The 18,475-nt window shown below is 41.5% G+C and overlaps 2 protein-coding genes across 4 annotated transcripts in view; one reads left to right on the top strand and one right to left on the bottom strand.

Annotated features, from left to right (window-relative positions):
• Positions 1–8,889, top strand: part of CFAP92 (cilia and flagella associated protein 92 (putative)) — a 79,566-nt gene extending 70,677 nt beyond the window's left edge. For both annotated transcript variants that reach the window (XM_043551176.1, XM_043551175.1), the window contains exons 15-19: positions 401–551; positions 2,053–2,255; positions 4,610–4,806; positions 6,230–6,333; positions 8,751–8,889. In XM_043551176.1, the coding sequence (XP_043407111.1) occupies positions 401–551; positions 2,053–2,255; positions 4,610–4,806; positions 6,230–6,333; positions 8,751–8,794 (699 nt within the window). In that variant the 3' untranslated portion in view covers positions 8,795–8,889. The remainder of the gene's footprint in view (positions 1–400; positions 552–2,052; positions 2,256–4,609; positions 4,807–6,229; positions 6,334–8,750) is intronic.
• Positions 7,360–18,475, bottom strand: part of ACAD9 (acyl-CoA dehydrogenase family member 9) — a 61,482-nt gene continuing 50,366 nt past the window's right edge. Inside the window, exons 13-18 of one of the 2 annotated variants that reach the window (XM_007056501.4) lie at positions 15,651–15,730; positions 13,799–13,925; positions 11,288–11,365; positions 10,634–10,762; positions 8,441–8,513; positions 7,360–7,588 (exon numbers count right to left, since the gene is read on the bottom strand). In XM_007056501.4, the coding sequence (XP_007056563.2) occupies positions 7,488–7,588; positions 8,441–8,513; positions 10,634–10,762; positions 11,288–11,365; positions 13,799–13,925; positions 15,651–15,730 (588 nt within the window). In that variant the 3' untranslated portion in view covers positions 7,360–7,487. Of the gene's footprint in view, positions 7,589–8,440; positions 8,514–8,816; positions 8,916–10,633; positions 10,763–11,287; positions 11,366–13,798; positions 13,926–15,650; positions 15,731–18,475 lie in introns of those variants that run through there. The other variant, XM_043551177.1, reaches the window with a different exon arrangement.

The raw sequence follows: 18,475 nt of genomic DNA, 5'->3' as shown, positions 1-18,475 counted from the left end.
CGGAATAAGGTGACAAGCTCATTCTTTTAACGTTACAGACAGGGGGATGACACAAATTTGCAATTAGACAATTCCCTGCGAGCTGTATATAAAACATTACTCTGTGCATGGGTGGGTGTTAGGGAACTGCTGTTGGCACTGTGTTCCATTACACACTAGAATTTCAGTAACTCGCCTATAAAATACATTTTTCCTCCATGAGTCAAAAATAGTTACTTGAAAGGCAACCCAGAGTGAGACAACAGCGTCTCCTTTGTATTTACATGTGGTACTTTACAAACTATTACCTGAGTAATGTGACCTAACCCTTGTCCTTCCTGGAAAGATTTCCTAAGTATTTTTGTGACTGCTTGCTATGGCCAGCAATATGACTGCATAAAGAGATGCAACTTTCGTTTAGAAATGGCAGGAGAACATTCTGTTTGCTAACATTTTGGAGCCAGTGCTGAGTCGCGACAGATGGAGTTGGGACCAGCGTCGCATAGATTTTGATCTTTACAAGAAGCCACCTGTTTACCTCCCAGAATCAGCTTCTGCTACTCATCGGGCAGGTAACTGGTCCATTTTCAATATCTAACCACCCCATTTTTCTCAACTTGAGTGCTAACATACACTTAGGAGGATTGTTTTCAGTGGCTTTAGTCCTGAAATGCTGCCTCTTTCTGTAAAAGTGCACGTGTAACGAACTTCCAGTGTGGTGTGGCCTGACTAATAAGTTGGCATTCTGCAGTAAAATTGTGGGGCAACTTCGGCAAAGGTCTTTGGGCATAATGAGACCAGGCCAGTTCTGCTGCCAAGGCAGGGGGTGAGGGTGCTGCAATCAGTGGGCCTGTGAGCTGCAGTGGCTCTTTGCACCCAGCACACACGGAGTTTGAGGGAGAAACACAGGCAGGGCTTGTGCATTCACAGTTGTGCAGGTCCACTAGCACTGTGCTGAAGCAGCAGCGGACTGTATCTGCAACCTGGTCCATATCCTGGGGAGGGAGGATTATGTTTGTTGCAGCTCCCCAGTTGAGCGCTTGGTTACGGAGCTGGCCTAGCAGAGCGGTGAGGCAAGCGTTAGACCAAGGTTTTGCTTTAGGCTAATATGTATCAGAGCGTAGCTGCTACGCTCCTTTCATGTTGTGGAGCACTGTTACTGCCGCCCATGCCCCGCAGTTCTTGGCCTTAGTCCCTGAACTTGAGGGTCTGCCTTTGGACAAAGCTGATACAGCAGAGTGGTGGGGCTCGTTCATGGCTTATTCCTCTATAAAACCGGCGCTACTGGGTGGCTGACCTTTTATTTTTAGTGAATGGTGACAATCGTTTTTGTTACTCAGGCAAAGGTCAGGCAGCCAGCTGCCTCTCAGACCAGAACTAATGTCAGACAGAGAAGCCGGAGGAGGTGCCCATAGAGATCCAGTTCAGTCTTTTGTCCCCCAACACCAGGCTACAACATGCCTCACTCCACACACTGCTTCCTCCACTAGCTAACTGGCAACAAAGAGGATTGGAGACTTAAATTTGTAACTTCTTGGCCAAATTCAATACGTGGTGTTCTGTTCTCCCCCAGGTGTGTCATGAACTCCACTGCCACAAATGCACACTGAGCAGGAAGTTTTCTTAACGTTTGATTTTGATAAACAAGGAATTACGCTTGGATGTTTGGTTCTGTATTTTCCACTTAGAAACAATTAAGACTGAGTAGAACTTGCAGAGGTGCCAATGAGCCTGACTAGGGTCAGTTCTATTGCTCTGTTTTTGCTAGTGCACTACATGTATGACTAGCAATCCACCTGTTATTCAAGGCCTGGGCCTATAGCGTGCTTCTCGTTGTGTGATAGGTTCAGAATATAAACAAGTAGGACCAAACTCATTTTCATTTGTTCTGCATGAATTTGCACCCAGATCTTTGTTGGTGTGTGTGTTAGCCATTACTCTGCTGCCCGGTATGGTTTGGTACAGATGAAACCTTGTGAGGAAGGTTGTTCAGCTGTAATTGCAGGCCCTTCTCTTGAATATCAGTCCAGTCTTGCGTAAACACTTGTTTCCTGTCATTATTTTTCTTTTCAGTGGACACTTGGCTGCATGAAGACTCTGGTCAGCTTCAGAAAACTATATTTGATGACACCAAGCTGAAAGTTTACAGGTGCTCCACAGCAGCTGAGCTAACCACACGTGGCCCAAAAGCCAGTGCCCAGCTAGACAAACTAAAGGGACTTCTGAAAGATGAACCAGAGAAATTCTCACTTAAGAGACCAGACATGATCCTGCAGGTAATGTGCATTTCTCTGGGATCCTAAGGGTTGGGGTTCCCATAGGAACAGCACCTATGAGAGCCATGCCGATAGACAGTCTGCAGCATTTTAAAACAATTTCCATATTTAGCTGATCAAGATATTTTGTTGACATAGATTATCATTTAAAGAGTCATTGCTATCTTTGAGGCATATGGCCCCGCTTAGCTCAGCCTTACCAAACTCTCAGAATAATTTACCAGCCAGGAAAACGTTATTAAACTTAGTTACTCTGGGGGAGAAGGTGAATATGATTTTGGCCAGCTGGCTTAAAAGCACTAAGATAAATTGTAATATTCTCCACTGAAAGCTACACAGGGCCCAAACCACTTCTATGGACTAAACACCAACTCTCCCACCATACACTCTCCTGAAAACCATTATGTAGTATGGGCTTTCTTAGCACTGTAGTGCGAGCTGACACTGAAGAAAACACACAGACACCCCCCAGCCCTGTAAGATTCAATGGTTTGCATTAGTTGATATGAAAAGCTACAGAGGTGGCCTGCACCGAACTAGTCTTTTGTTGGATGAATCAGATGGTTAGTGACTGCATATAAATGACGACCCAAACAATGAGAAAACTTTAAAACTCAAAGTGGAGATTCCTTTCAGTTACAAATACTTTGGAGAGGAAAAAAAAAAAAACCAGGAACCATCGATTGTTTATTACAAAGCAAAGTTAAAGCAAACATCCGCCACATCCCTTTTTGTTTTGAATGAACGCACAGCAGCATGCCCTCAGACCCTCTCTCCTTTCCCCAGTTCACACTCTCAGAGTTTGGGTTGAAGTTAAGTGTGCTGTAAAATGCTTGTCTTTCCCTTTCCAAAGCAAATGCAGTAATAATGATAAAAAAAAAGTCACTCTTTTCTGCCCGTTCGTCTTTTTTTAATGGAAGAGCTTGAACTTAGTTTCTCTACCTGCATATTTTCCCCTTAGACCAGTGGTTCTCAAACTTTTGTATTGGTGACCCCTTCCACACAGCAAGCCTCTGAGTGCAACCCTCCCCCCCCGTTATAAATTAAAAATATTTAAATATATTTAACACCATTATAAATGCAAAGTGGGGTGGAACCTGACAGCTCATGACCCCCTGAGGGGTCCCAACCCCCAATGTGAGAACCCCTTACCTGAACTTAGACCCTTACCTGAACTCAATCACTCCCCTTCCCTACTGAGTCCCTAATTCAACTTGTAGTTTCCACTACTTTCTTTTTGATTATGGTGCCTTAGGCTGTGTCTTAGCCAGGCTAGTTGTATATTTTTTAAAAGCTTGCATTGCAGCAGCTGAGAGGCCACTTCCTAAGTAAGTGCCCAGGACTCTTCCCTTCTCTGTACTGTAAGCAGTGTCATCATCCTCATTGTCTTGCTCGGTAGGATTCCTGCCTCCTTGAAGTGTTTTCGCATCATCTTTTGAGGTCTGGGTGCTGCCGCTAGAATATTAGAGCCTCATCCAATATAGTCACTGACACAGAGGAGGTAACTGATACAATAGGCACCCTAATTTTCAGGCATTCCTTCCGTTCTCTAAAGTGTGTCAGCATTACTGAGCTACTTTACAGCTTCTCTGTGTGATAGTTAATGGGGCATGAATTTTTTCTGCCCAGGAAACAAAAGGTTACATGGGTTTAGAGAGTAGAGAGTAGTGACAAAACCTTGTAAATAAGACCGTTGTATGTTTGGTCTTGAATAGTGATGACGCATGAGACTTTGCTGCAGTAAAATGAAAATACAGCTGAGACTCGTGACACCTAAATGCTCAGGAACTGCGCTTTCCCGCTCTTGCAGCCAGCTTGTTCATACGACAAAATACTTTAGGACTGGGCCTGTGCACCATGAGGCCAGACTCCTTCTCTTACTTTTTTTTAAAACTCTTGAACTTGAGCAATTATAGCAGTGTTAGCCAGAAACCAGCACATAAAGGTCTCTTTGCACAGAGAGCACTCATCTGATCAGTATGGAATGACTAACAGCCACCCAGCTTTTCCCCCATACACATCAGTAGTTGCTGACAGCTTATTTCAAACTGTGTTTGTATGCCTTGACTCTTCTAGACACGTGGGAAACAGTCGAGGAGAAAACAGATGTTTCCTTTTACTGAGGGCATCCTTTGAAAAAACCTGCTTTTTGGGATTCAAATATTGGCCCCAGGATTTTGCCCTGTTGAGCAAAAATAAAATAAAAAAAAAAAGTTAGAGCAGGACTTAGTTTACTAACATGTGCCCATGTTGTTAAACATAAATGTTTGTTTATAGTATGGGTATTCAATAAGCAAAAGTAGTACTGCGCAGGCTGAAACCTGTTTCTGCTTAATTTTGTTGTACTGTCCTAGCCTATCCCAGCACTGTCAGTGTTGCAGCATCTACCTGCCACTGGCAGTCACCCAGACCTGACGAGAAAGAGGAGCATCACCAATGGATTTGTTCCAGGTCTTGAAGACCAGCACAGCTTGAAGTGGAATGGGAATATAGTTCCCTGCCATGACATGGAACACAGGAAGTTTGAAAAGCTGAAAGGAGCCGACTTCAAGTAAGCCACTTAGTTTGGAGAAGCAGCTGACCTGCAGCTTAGTCAGGATGCACAGAATGGCATAGTAATTGAGGGTACAGCACAGGAATGTTTACAATGCACAAGAACCCAAATTCATTTAGGAAGGAAATGAAAAATGCAAGGAGTAACTTGGGTAAATAGAATGTACTTACCCCAGAGTTGGGAAGGATACTAGGGTAATGCTCCTGCTCTTGCATAAGCTTTTAATGACTTAAAATGATCAAGATTATGTTAATTCTCATGCTGAGGAGCATATTGGTCCGACACCATCATAAGGGCTTAATTTCAGTACTAACGCTGAAGGAAGCTTGTGCCTACTCTATTGCGTACAGTATAGACAATTCCAAGGAAAACCTTTGTGCTCAAGGAAGTATACTGTCATGACCATGCACTCAGTTATATAGGTGTGTTTTCAATGTAATACCTGTCAGTATATGTGTATCACTGTGTGTGTGTGTGTGTATGCACACACAGTGATATTCGTATACCGACAGGTATTACATTGAAAACACACCCCCATCTTTCAGTAGACAAATATATGCACTCACTTGTGTAGGTGTGGCTATGACCACTGGCAGAAACAGAAACTTATCAGTTCCATTAAACAACTCTTGATTTGGAAAACAGAGGAATTTTTAAGTATGCTTGGTTAACGCTGCTTGATTCACTTGGTGTAGCCTATAGAGAAACTTCACTGCTTGCAAGTGGGTTATTTGAGATTTACAGATGTAACACAGGGCACAAATTCAGCTCAAGTGAGTCAACTAACTTTCTAGTTAATTTTTAACAGTCAGTTACTGATGACTGTTCAGCCCTTATCCAATACACGTCAAGGAGTGCTTCACCCATGTAACTTTGCTTGTAAAAAAGAACCATCTCAATTTATAAATCAGCACCTGTAGGGCACAATGCTGCCATAATTCTGCAGTGCTAGTTTTCTGCATACTACTACTAAACATATAGAAAGTAAGGAATTAATAGTAGCTGAAAAGGTGTTTGGTACTGAGTAAGCAAAGGGAAGGAGGACATCCTAACAGATGTTAAAACAGCTTTTCTAGTATTACAGGATCCTTCCATGAGTACAATCATCTGACTGGAAAATTAAGGGCATTTATTATGCTTTCAGTTGGCAGAAATGTAGGTACAACCAAGTATTCATTAGCTCCTAACAAACTTGTTCTGTGAGGACCCATAAAACCTTTGGAGGGGAAAGACTTCATGGTTAGTATAGTGAAGGGCTTAAAATTAGTTGTTTTAACAACTGATTTACTGTATTGTACAAGTCCCTGTGCATATTTCTATGCTATTATATGCCATATTTACAGAAAATTAAATCCTTTGTCACAGATAGTGCAGTGTTTGTGAAGACATATGTAATTAGCATGTTGATTTTTCATTCCAGGTTACTTTGTTATAAACATTCCTTTCTTTACAAGAGAAAGAGACCAGTGAAGAAAGGGGAGGATACAACCCTTCTGCTACAGCAAGACTCCACTCAAGAGTCAGGTAATTTGGTAGCAACTAAAATACAAAGTGCTAGAGGGGATGGATTGGAGGCATGCCTAAAGTAGAGCTGTAAATTCTAGCTTCAGGAGACATACAAGCCTTAGCTGTGATTGCGCTAATCTGCTACAAATATAGTACCGCATGAGGGGCTAGCTGGCCTGTGTATGTAGCCAGAATTTATATCTCCAACTCCAAGTATAGACAGCCTGTGTAATGGTTTCAGTGCATATCAGCCTTTCAGATATTAATGACCCCCTAGGGAGGATTGATTTACTCCAACTCCAGGAGGGCAAGGAGGTGCTGACCCTTGTAAAACCTTTCCTCCCCCCCCCAATGCTGCAGAAAGTTACCTCTCCCTAGATTCCCAAGCAATTTCCCTTTATCCACAGCTCGAATGATCATAGGCAGAGAGGAAGCTAAATTAGAAGTGTCTGAACCCCATACAGCAAGGGTTGCCTGTTTCTTTCTCCCCTCTAAGTTTTGAGTACAAGTCACTTACCATTTGTTTTTACAAAAGACACCATTAAAGCACCAACATGGGTTCAGGAGAATGCTCACTTGACTGATGGGCGTCCTTATGTTCCCAGCAGGAGCAGACAGACAAGCCCATAGTTCTCACTGTGAGAGTTAATTTTTATACACCATCATTTGAACATAAACATTTCACCATTAGCAAAAAGTTTGTTCATCCACTTACAGATATCAGTAACACACACAAGCTTTTCAAACTTGTAGCTGGCAAAAAAAAAAAAAAGTTCATTATTCTTAAATTTGTCAACTCTAATTTGTATGACAGTGGCTGAAAAGTGACATTTTCATTCCTGTAATACTTTCTGAAGCCAAGGATGAGAAAATAGGTGGCAGTCATAAGTATTGGGCCAGTGATGAAAGGCTTGGCTGTATTCTTCTTCCCAATAACTGTTCAGGTTGTAAAAAGTTTTCTTCATGGGCTATCTCATGTAAATACCCATAGCTGAATGAGCATCACTTTAGCCTACTCTTAGAAAGGTTCTGACTAGTGGTTTCTTTTTAGTCTCTCCCCCACCGTGGTGTGAGAAGGTGTTTTATTTTACAAGATTACAGTTACATTCAGCAGCTGGTGAAAAATATTTGTACAAAAACTAAAGTTTCCGATCGGTTAATCGGCTCCCTGATCAGAATGTCCTCTCTAGTGGATGAGGACAGATATAGGCTCTCTTTTCCAGCACCTGCTGTGCAGCTTTTTTAATACTGTCATCCAGGTTTTCAGCAGCATCTGGGGTGGGGGGAGAAGCAAAGAAAAACATAATAGTTAAATACAGGACACTAGTATGCATTTGTCTGAAGAGTCCAAACATCTATTGTGCCAGCACAGGAGGAAGACTAAGAAACAGCAACTTTGACTAATATTTCAAGACTTTAGGAACAGGTTTGAGCTTCCCTAAATTGCATTTATTATATGGTAGAGCAGAGCAGTCTATCGCTAGTACCACTTAAGTGACCAATTGGTTCAATAGCAGCGTCTGTGGCCTTTTTCCTTCCTAACGATGCTATGCATATTACAGAAATCAGCAGATCCCAAGAGAGGAAGTTGGGCCAGGCCTTGAAGGCGGCACTCATTAGTTTTCTCTTAAGAATTCTGTGTATGAGGAGCTCTTGATATTTGTATTACCAATAACAATGAGAGGGGGAGTTAGACACTTCTGTATAAATAGTGTTGTCCCTCTGCCAAATGGTAGGTGTTGGGGTACATTAGGGCAACTTGTTTCATGGAACACCAGTTTTAGAGGGAATTGCCTGTATGTGGTTTATGACAACCTTTGGGCTTTCAGAATCCTCAGCCAAACCATCAATGCCCTGTTCCCATGGAGCAACACCTCCCCCTCCCCCCCCCCCCAAAAAAAACAAAAAAAAACTGCATCACAAAACCAAAGCAGCATTTCTTTGTTTGTTAGTTTCAGAAGTTCTTAACAGGCCAGTACTATTCAGTGCCATCTGGTGACACCCACCCTAATCCCAAGTGAAGCCGCTTATGTGCATTCAACATCCTCATAAGCCATGTTAGGTCCTTGCATATAGTTTGTTCTAATCACATTAAGTTTATCCTTCCCACTACTAGAGCACTTACATTTTTCTAACTCCACCATGGCATAATTATTCTTAAAATATGCCTCTGTGCAGAAAATATTTGTAAGCAGCACCTGATAAAAGAAATCCAACAAAAGAAAGGTATTAAGCAAATCATACAATATTGTAATACAAACAAGTTTCTCCAAGAAAATAATTACTACTAACTCATGCTAAATGTATTTAAAAGCTAATAAGTTTGAGATCAGGTGTGCGTGAGTGTAATTCTTCTTTTAGTCTTATGGTATAGAGCCTGGTTTTCTATTGATACAAGTGGGAAGAATTCTGACAGGTTGCCATTTTTTCCACAGCTACTACTTCCAGTAAATGGAATAACCCTATCACCCAACAGTGACTAGAAGATGGGTACTCCGTTACAAATCCAGACGTGACTTTACAAAAAAAAAAAAAATCTCACATACCAAGTTCATTAAAGACTGAAGTTTTAATTATTTTAGATCTCCCACCCATTATGTCTGGGGAAAAAACCTGACACGAACATCAGAAAATTATGTGGTATTAAAGAGAATACTTGGATGACAGTGTTAGCTTTAATAATTCATAAAATATCATTTGTGTACAAAGATCACAAACTGGAAGTTGGTTAACTTACTCCATATTTCTTTTCCTCTCCTACCTGAGAGGTATTTAATGTAACATCCATTAGAAACCTCTTGCTGTATTGTCCGTTTTATTTGTGAACAACTGTGTTCTCTATATTCTGTGATGAACCTGTTTTTATAAATCTCATTGTACTGCTATAACAGTTAAATCAGTGGTGGCCAAACTATGGCCCGGGGGCTGCATCCAGCCCTTGCGCTTTAGCTAGGAGCTCCACTCACTACCCCCGCAGCTCCCATTGGCCGGGAACTACAGCCAGTGGGAGCTGCAGGGGCAGCGCACAGAGCTGTCTGACCGCGCCTGCGCATAGAAGCCGGATTGGGGACATGCTGCTGCTTCTGGGAGCTGCTTGAGATAAGCGCTGCCCAGAGCTTGCTCCTCTGACCCCCTGCCCCAGTCCTGAACCCCTCAGTCCCAGCCTGGAGCAGCCCCCAGCCAGAACCCTCGCCCCCAATTTTGTGAGCATTCATGGCCCGCCATACAATTTCCATACCCAGACGTGGCCGAAAAAGTTTGCCCACCCCAGCGTTAAATGAAAAACAAAAAGTCTCTCTTCTGTGGCTCTCCAAAACTTGAGATGCTAACGTGCATTGTCTCAATTTATAAAAGACTTGCAGCCCAACAGCATTCTTAAAGATAGGAGTACATTTCTGTTGAAGTGAAAGTGGACTTTCCCTGGTTTATCTGAAGGCCCACCCTTTAAAGAATATATGCAGGATGGTGTTAGCTCAGAGGTGGGCAAACTAGGGGACTGTCCTGTCCAGCCCCATAGCTCCTGGCCAGGGAGCTAGCCCCCGGCCTCTCCCCTGCAGTTACAGCGCCATGCGGGCAGCACAGCTTGCACCAGCCCACCTCCCAGTAAGCCTGTCCTGCCGCTCTGAGCAGCGTGGTAATGGGGCGGGGGGGGGGGAGGGTTGGATAAGGGGCAGGAGGTCCCAGGGGGCAGTCAGGAGATAGGGAGCAGGGGGGTTGGATGGGGGGGAGGACAGGGAGGTTTGGATAGGGTGTGGGATCCTGGGGGAGCAGTTAGGGTCGGGGGTCCCAGGGGTGGGGGTGTGGGGGCAGTCAGGGGACAGGGAGCGGGGGGGGGGGTTGGGGTTCTGGAGGGGCGGTTAGGGGACAAGGATTGGGCTGGGGGGGTTGGATGGGTCGGAGTTTCTGAGGGGGACAGTCAGGGGGCGGCAAGTGGGAGGGGGCGGGGGCCAGGCTCTTTGCGGAGGCACAGCCTTCCGTACCTGGCCCTCCATACTGTTTTGCAACCCTGATGTGGCCCGAGGGCCAAAAAGTTTGCCCACCCCTGTGTTAGCTCCTTAAAGTCTATCCTGTTGCACAGAGCATGCAGAACCATCGCTTCAGTGGAGGAGAGAAAGGATCTCATTCAATCTGCAGCGGCTGTGAATACAGCTACAAAGGTCTCTGCTCTCTAGATGGTCCTAGAACTTAACCTTAAGTTAAGGTACAGGGTCTGCAGTTCTCCATAGAGAACTCTAGTTTCAACAGACTCTTTAGATAGGATATTGAAAGGGTGTGACCACATGCATTAGTCAGTCATAGAAAATGTAAGTGCACTTACTTCATGATCATGATTGCGTAGACCAATACAGATGGATCGACTAGCCCTGGATATAGCTGCTGTCATTGCGTACAAATTAATGGAGACATCTGCCACTCTCTTCAGAGCCAACTGCTCATCAACTATAGTCTAGAGAAGATTAAAAAAATAAGTTTAGCAGCTTCCATTACATCATTTAAAACCGCAATTACCCAGCAATGTCACCCAAACACAATGTAGTACATTTCAAAAAAGAACGTATGCTTGTGTCACTGGTTTACTTCCTTTAGCACAGCCCGTCAAGCCAGTGTAACAAACTTTTACCCTTCAATTTCCTTTGCTTTTGCACACGTATTATCCCCTTCCTCCTTAGCTGTAAATGGTCCTTAATGTCATGCATGACACAGATTTTACACTAAGGGAATCAGGGACTCCACCAATTCTTCGCACCTGTTGGCAGCTAATTGCAGTGACGACAGAACTTTCAGCAGAGGCTGTCACCCTCAAGGGTGAACGTAGAATCCCCACCGATTTTTATTTAATACATTAGATAGAACTGTATTATACGCGAGGAATACTAGCTTATCATGAGGCAAACCACTGTCCGTATTTTGTCAGTTTTAAATTCTGATGTAACCTATTCAACATGAAAATCCTATTAAAAAATGTGATTACTTTGCCAAACCTCCTTAGCAAGCCTTCCACTGTAGTTCCAAAATAATAGATGTTTTCTTCAAGTTTCTTGCTGCTTTCCTGTAAGTGAAAACAAAGGGGATCTACTGTTTAGTAATTATTTTAAATACGTGTTTTGAGTGCTCTGTAAGAAACTAGATTAACAACTGGCAACACTGCAGATTTAGCCAAACAGTTTACATAGCGTAAAGGTTGAAAGGGCAAGCTGCTCCTTCACTGCCCAGTCAGGAATCCAAAACCCGGAGCTGGATGGGACTACTTACTGAGCGTGGGAAAGCTCAGACTGTTGTGAGAAGGCAGTAATTTAAATATTCCTAACAGGTGTAGCACAACTTCTAATTCCTTGATTTCAGAACTGCACTGGCTATGTTAAAAATAAATGTTTACTTTAAAAAGGCTGAATTTTAGTGAAGTGTCGAGTCTGAGGCTCATTGCCATTCTGTTAAAGCACCTCAATGCTGTCGTGCATCAAAGGGGAAAGGAGAAGAAAGAGGGCGCAATAAGCAACGAACAGGGCAGTTGTACAGGGGAAAAAATGTGCGTAATTCCAGCCTGAACGACCTGCTTCCACTGAAGTCAACAAGTGCAGTACCAAGTCCGAATGTAGCAAGTGCCACCAGTTTTCAACAGTACTTTTCAAAATAGCAAGTTGGGTTGTTGTTTTTAAACTCGATAAGCATTTTGGATAAAGGAAGACTTTGCTAGACATAGCACCTTTGCCACCTCAGTTAATGGTGTTAAAGATCAAAATGAACATGTCTGGAATTCCCTGGTTCTGCTGGAAAACGTCTGGAAGTCCAGTCTTGGCATTTTAATAATATTTCTTCAGTAAAAAGAAGCAGAAGTAACCCTTCAAAAACACCTGGCAGGCTGCCTTCATATAGCAAACAAAACAAAACAAAATTACCAATTTAATTAAAAATATTGCCTTGCAGGACACTTGAAAAAAGAAACATTACAGTTAATGATGAAGTATGTTCGTTACCCATAAGAGACCTGGGTAATTTTGGTCTTTTCTAAGAATCCGGTTTTGAAGTGATCTTTTACTTCTGATTTGTGAAGGGACATTCCCAACAGGGAAGAAAACCCGCCACTTTCCAAAAGGAGAAGAGGCACTGTAGTTAGGAAGCATCGGACTGCCCTTTCCCTGAGAGAAACAGTAGTTGGTTGCAGCTTCCCTCAGCCAAGCATTACCAAGGTTTTCCTTGGTTAGCAAATGCTAGTTCGTTTTTAAGAACCCATTCTGCAGGCATTAATTTCACTTACTCTTCCACAAAGGCAAGTACAGCACAGTGGCTATATATTAAAACTTCCCAATTTTACCTGAGAAGGTCTCGGCATTTGCAGTGTTGGGAAATATAGCAAACGCTCAGGAATAAGAAATGCTGCAAATACTGAGGTAATGCCATTTAGTTATCTACAGCAAAATTGTTAGGTCTAAGGCTATTAATCCTGAGAATGGTGATACATCAAAACTGATCAATTCTCTTAGCTCCTGGGACCAAGGAGGAGGAAAATACTGAACACAGCATATTTAGCTTGTAGCAACTCTCAAGTGTAACTTTTAGCACTATTTTATGGTTTTCACAGTGCAGAGAGAACAAAAAAGCATGGCTTGAACCTCTTGTAGAAAAGATTCATAACTGATATACCTCCCAGAATGAAGGCAGCAGCAGAGAGTTTGCTGTAGTAAAAAAATGGATTAATTTTTAAGTGACATCCCGTCACTCTTTTGGCACCATAGAGCACAAAGTACCTATCCTGGGGATAACTTCACATTGTTAAAGCTCCCCTGTGTGAGCAGAATAGTATTAGTAAGTTCTCTGTGTCTGAGTGCCACTAACACCGAGCAAAATTATCTAGCACAATAAAACCACTTCACTGTTTTCCTATGATTTTTGCATCTTAATGATAGATGGGGAAAACTATATTTTACTTTTCTACAGCTACCAAGTCACATGTACTCCACTGCACTAGGTCATCTATTTGTAAACCAATGCTTATTATCATGCATGTAACACAAAGCCCTGTTTAGGACCAAACTATTCAATAAAAGGAGAGGAATTAGAGAAAGGAAAAAAGAAAAAAGGGGTTCCACTAAGACCAAGAAAATGAACAATACTTTGAAAGAGAAGGGAGTCAGATGAGGAAGGAACTGGTAAGAGTTTCTACTGTGACAAACTTGTGCTACTCTCCAGTAATTTCTTCCCTTCCTTTGAAAGGGTCATTGTCATTTTTCTATAAACTCCCAATTTTACACTATATACAAATAAAGCCCACACTTAAATTTCTGCAGGATCAGGGCCTAAGGCTGTGACAAAGAACTGAGAGACCCAAGTTAGCGTGGTGGTAGGCCAGAATCCAGATATTCTATAAGGGCACTGCTTCCTGCACCTCCCCTTGAGTTAAGATGAAGGAAAACTGTCAAGTAGTTGACACTGGCTTTTCTAGTCCATCAATAGGTTTGTTTGATAATTAACATTCAGTACTTACCTTAAGGCTGGGATGTGCTACTCCATCTTCGCCAACTAGGCCTAAATCCACTTTTCTGCCCATGCTGTCACGGAATTTGTTCACAAATATCTCCAATGCCACGCCGACATTTCCTTTCTTCATTTCCCTGAAACATTATAGGACAACGTACGCTGAAGACTGTACCTCTCTCCCTCCCCGCCCCCCATCCCCACATCTCAAACACGGGAAATGTCCTCGGAATCAGCAATACAAGTGCAAAGAAGAAACAAATGTATAAATACATATATATCAGAGCTCATTGCATGCTGAACAAACTACAATCTGGCATGAACTTTGCCAGTCACCAAAGCCTTTAATGGGCTCATATTAACCCCATCTCTTGCAAACTAAACAAATTTCTGGTGCTCTCCCTTAATCATAACACCCAAGCCCATCTTCATTACCTTTCTGAACGTGGACTTTCTCCCATGCCCTTATCTTTGTATATTTGGTGCTGTTGTGGTTTATCCTTGAGTTATAGCCAAACACGCACTGTGTCATTTAGGGAAAACCCAGGAAACAGAAGACTCCTGAAGATGCTTGCAACCAAGTATGGGGATGCTGGATAAAATTTTCATAAGCACCCAAATGACTAAGGTCCCATGAACGGGGTGAAAGGAGAAACAGGAGCACACATGCTCTCTCTCTCTCAGAAGCAGCAGCTGTAGCAGGAATTTCTCTATCCTGCTCTGCTTCTTGCCTCCCCCTCCCCCATCTACCACCAAGAGAAAAGGCGGGGGGGGGGTGGGGAGCAGAGCTTTGCTGACTGTAAGACCTTTGGAGCAGACAGTGGGCATGTGTACCCTGGGGTCTGTTTGGTTTTGGTACCAATGAGTTGCACTAATGTAAAAGCAACATGTACCAGTGCAGCTTATTCTGCTACTTAAGCTGCAAAGCTGCACCAGTGCAAGGCACATTTTACACTGGTGCGGGTCTCTATCCTGGGGTTTTGCACTGGGGCAGTTAGTGGTGTAGTTACGCTGGTGCAAAAACCCCCACTGGAGCCAAGCCCAGCATCGTCCTATGTTTGGGAAGTGCCAAATGTACTGTTGGCACTACTGCAACACAACTGACAAATGATAGTGAAATAAAGGTAATGAAGAGCAAGATGGTGGAGGAGGTTTGCGGGCTGCAGGACAGAGGGAGGTCTCAAACTATTGTAACAGCCATAGAAAGTACTGGAAGGTTAGCCAAAACTTTTGTGGTTTCCCTCCTTATTAAGTCTTTACCTTACTGTGTAGTCTGGCTAGCAGTAGTATAAGAGTGTTCAAAATATACAGCATGTTGTGAAGCAGAATGCAGCTACCTTATCAAAGATGCCAGGACTAAATTACAAAAGGCTAGTATATTCTTTAAGTAGGCTAGAGCCTTTTCCCTATAAAATCTAGAAACCCAGGCTCTGTTATCACTGAGTTGAGGATCCTACAGCTGTCCTAGAACAAGGCTACTGAGCATGGCTTAGTATATAAGAATAGCCGTTAATGAATTTCTGGACAAAAAAGTTACATTACTAGCTGGATGATTAAAAGGTACTACAAGACAGATTTACTCTAGTCCACCCATGTAGACTAGTAAAACATGTAGAGATTTAAGTCACTGTTTTAAAGTTGTAAAATAAAATGGAGTTGTCTAAAATTCATAAACCTACAGAAAAGATGTCTAAACAAGCATCAAGAGTTGAAATGACTTTTCAAAATTTTGTGAAGGTCTCAAAATACTCTAATTTTTGCTTGCAATCTCTCTGCTCTAACCTCCTGTTAAATGGACAATGTATTGACTATCAATTTTGGTTAACTTAAGTGAATGTTACTAGCAAGTAGTAAGAACATACTTAATTTTTCCAGTTAAGATTTTTCCTGCATACTGCATACCCGTCAAAGCAATATACATTCGCAGAATTTCATTTGTTCCCTGTAAGAGACATGATACAAATATAGTCAATACCAGGTGCCCATTACCTCCAGTATTTCATAAATCTAGTTATGCAATGCACATATTTTTTTAAATAATAGTTTTTAAATAAAGAGTTTTTAATGTTTAAAGGTAGGGTGTGATATGTTCTTTTTCCACATTACTTTTAAGAATTCAAATTCATTTTAGGATGAACTCCTCTTTGGTGGTCTATCCAAGACAAAGAACTCCCTCACTATTGCTGGCAGACAAAATACTACAAAAGAATCAATAATGAATGAATTAAAACATGGGAATTAGAGTTATAATTTTGAACACAAGTTGTTTAGCTAACATACCTACTTATTCACATATCTTTTGCATTTTTTAAGTTACACATTTCATGCAGTTCTAGTTTATAAGTAGCCACAAGCAATCCACAGTATTTACCTTACTGCCCCAGCTAGATTAGATCGATAATTTTCAGCTTTCAGGATTATTTTACTTGATCTTTTAAACGACATTAATGAATTTTGGAGCCTCTTTTTCTTTGAAGCTTTTAGCTATTTTTAGTTTGATGAGATTCAAAACCCAATTGTTCAACACATCCCAAGTGTCACTGGTGCTTAGTGACTGCTTTGGTCTGCCTCCTTGCTTAGAGAAGTAAACACTGCATACTTCACTTCTCTAAATAAAAGGAAAGGGCAACACCACCACTAAACATCAGGCATATCTGGTCTACAATATAAATGTCAGAGCACTCCAAAATCAACAGCACTTTGCTCCCACAGATTTAGTTTCATTTGAATACTCTAGAAGTCCATTTTAATTTAATTCCACTTTCCTCTTCCACAGTTGCATTTTTAGAAACCAATTTCAAACTGAAATAAACATGAACTTATCCTGCACTAAATGTATTTGGATATTACATTCAAATTGGAAAATCATTTTTTCTTCTAGCCAGGCCTCAAAGCTTGTAGCTGCTAATGCTGATTTGGAGAGCTGTCTGTTATCGCTGCCACAACACATTAGGATTTTTTCCTTGAAAGAAGATGCAAGGGAATAATAATGCTGAACTAAACATAAGCATTCTGTCCTTGCCTGCAGTAGAAACATACTTTCTTGTCTGATAGTGCTTGTTCTAGCCCCCAAAATGAGACAGAATGTAAACTTTTTCCAATGTTTTTGTCAAAGAAAAACACAAGTATCTTTAAACTTGTCAAGCAGCTACTTTTATGCCAAGTAATCACCGCTTCAAATTTGGAAAACATTAACTTAGGAGGAAAGACTCAGAGAGTTAAAGCCTGAGTATATAGCATTCTGAACATCTTTAGGAACAAAAAATTTTGGCAGCATAAAATAAGGCTATATACTGTTCATGATAAAGTCTCATCACACTTTACTCAACCCTCACCATACATAATCTACTGTTGGCTAATAGGAAAATGGTATTGGGTAATTAATTCAAACTAGTGACCTATTATCTTACACATACAGAAATTTACTTATATATAATTGTTGTTCTTTAAGCCCTATTTAGCTACAATACCCATTTTTCCACAAACTGTAAGACTGAATTTTTTTTTTGTCCTTTTGAATTTTTGACAGAGGAAAGCCAACATGGTAGAGAGTTGTGTTTCGGCCAACTGGCAGAAAGAGACGTTCATTTTCTGATTAAAGGCCACTGGATCCCTGTTCCAGCTATCATAGTATTCTTATTCTGTGTATTTCTGGCAGCCATTTGCCAAGATTTTAAGATTGTGTATTAAGTGTCAGCAAAATCCCAGTAAACTGAAGCCTTCTCTCTGTGCATAGTAATCTGTCTCTGCAAAATCCCAAAGTTTGCCATTGAAACTGTTCTTCCTGTCTTTATGGACCTTTTAAAATATGAATGAAACCATGAGGACAGAGTCCATTTTATTAGGCTGAGCGCTGATTAAGTCAATAAGACTTTATGTAATACCTAGATAATGCTTATGCACTAAAAAAAGAAGGAAGTTATTGTTGCTAGAGTTCTTTGCCCACACTTATCTGGGAAAAGAGGTGAAGCATTTATTCCTGTTTAATCATTAAATTTTGCTTTAAAAAGATAGCCATATTTCCGATAAGTTGTGCACACATAAAACCTCCCTAAATGCCAAGAATTTAAATGGTTTTTGACGACAGCTTATATCTAAAGCAGACAAATTAGTGTTATATTAGTGCTTTTGGAAGCAGAAGGGGAGGGGAGCGAAAGAAAGAACTAGGTGCTGTGGTTTTACCTGGTATGCAAAATTTATGCCCAATAAGAAGCTTTAAATTGCTTAACTGCAATCCCTTCAGAAGTGTGAAGGTAACAGAAATGGTGACAAACTACTGCAATATTAGCAGGTGCCAGTCTAACATAATGATATCTTCTTCTGCCAGCTGTTCATTTTAAAATAAACTGGCCGAAACAATTAAATATATAGACTGCGTACACAGGAAGTTAATTGATTTTGTTGTATACTTGGTGTTAAATACCATTCTTCAGAGCAAACAATTTACAGCATTTTAAAGAGGTGATTCAAATGAAATTTACTGTATTTCAGAGGCGAACTACAGCAGCTGGTATCAAAGAATGAGTTATTGAAAGCCTTCTAATGAAGGTGGAATGTTTTAAGATCCTACCGACTGCTTGACTGGAGAATCTGGATGGATTAAACTGTTAAGATTTGAATAAACTTTTTGAAATATATTTCTGTTTGGGGTCACCTAGGCTGGCTAGCAAACCTTGTTAAAAATAGA

The sequence above is a fragment of the Chelonia mydas genome, chromosome 7, assembly GCF_015237465.2.
Source record: "Chelonia mydas isolate rCheMyd1 chromosome 7, rCheMyd1.pri.v2, whole genome shotgun sequence".
In the NCBI taxonomy this organism is placed as follows: Eukaryota; Metazoa; Chordata; order Testudines; family Cheloniidae; genus Chelonia; species Chelonia mydas.
This window is presented reverse-complemented; position numbering and strand designations above follow the sequence as displayed.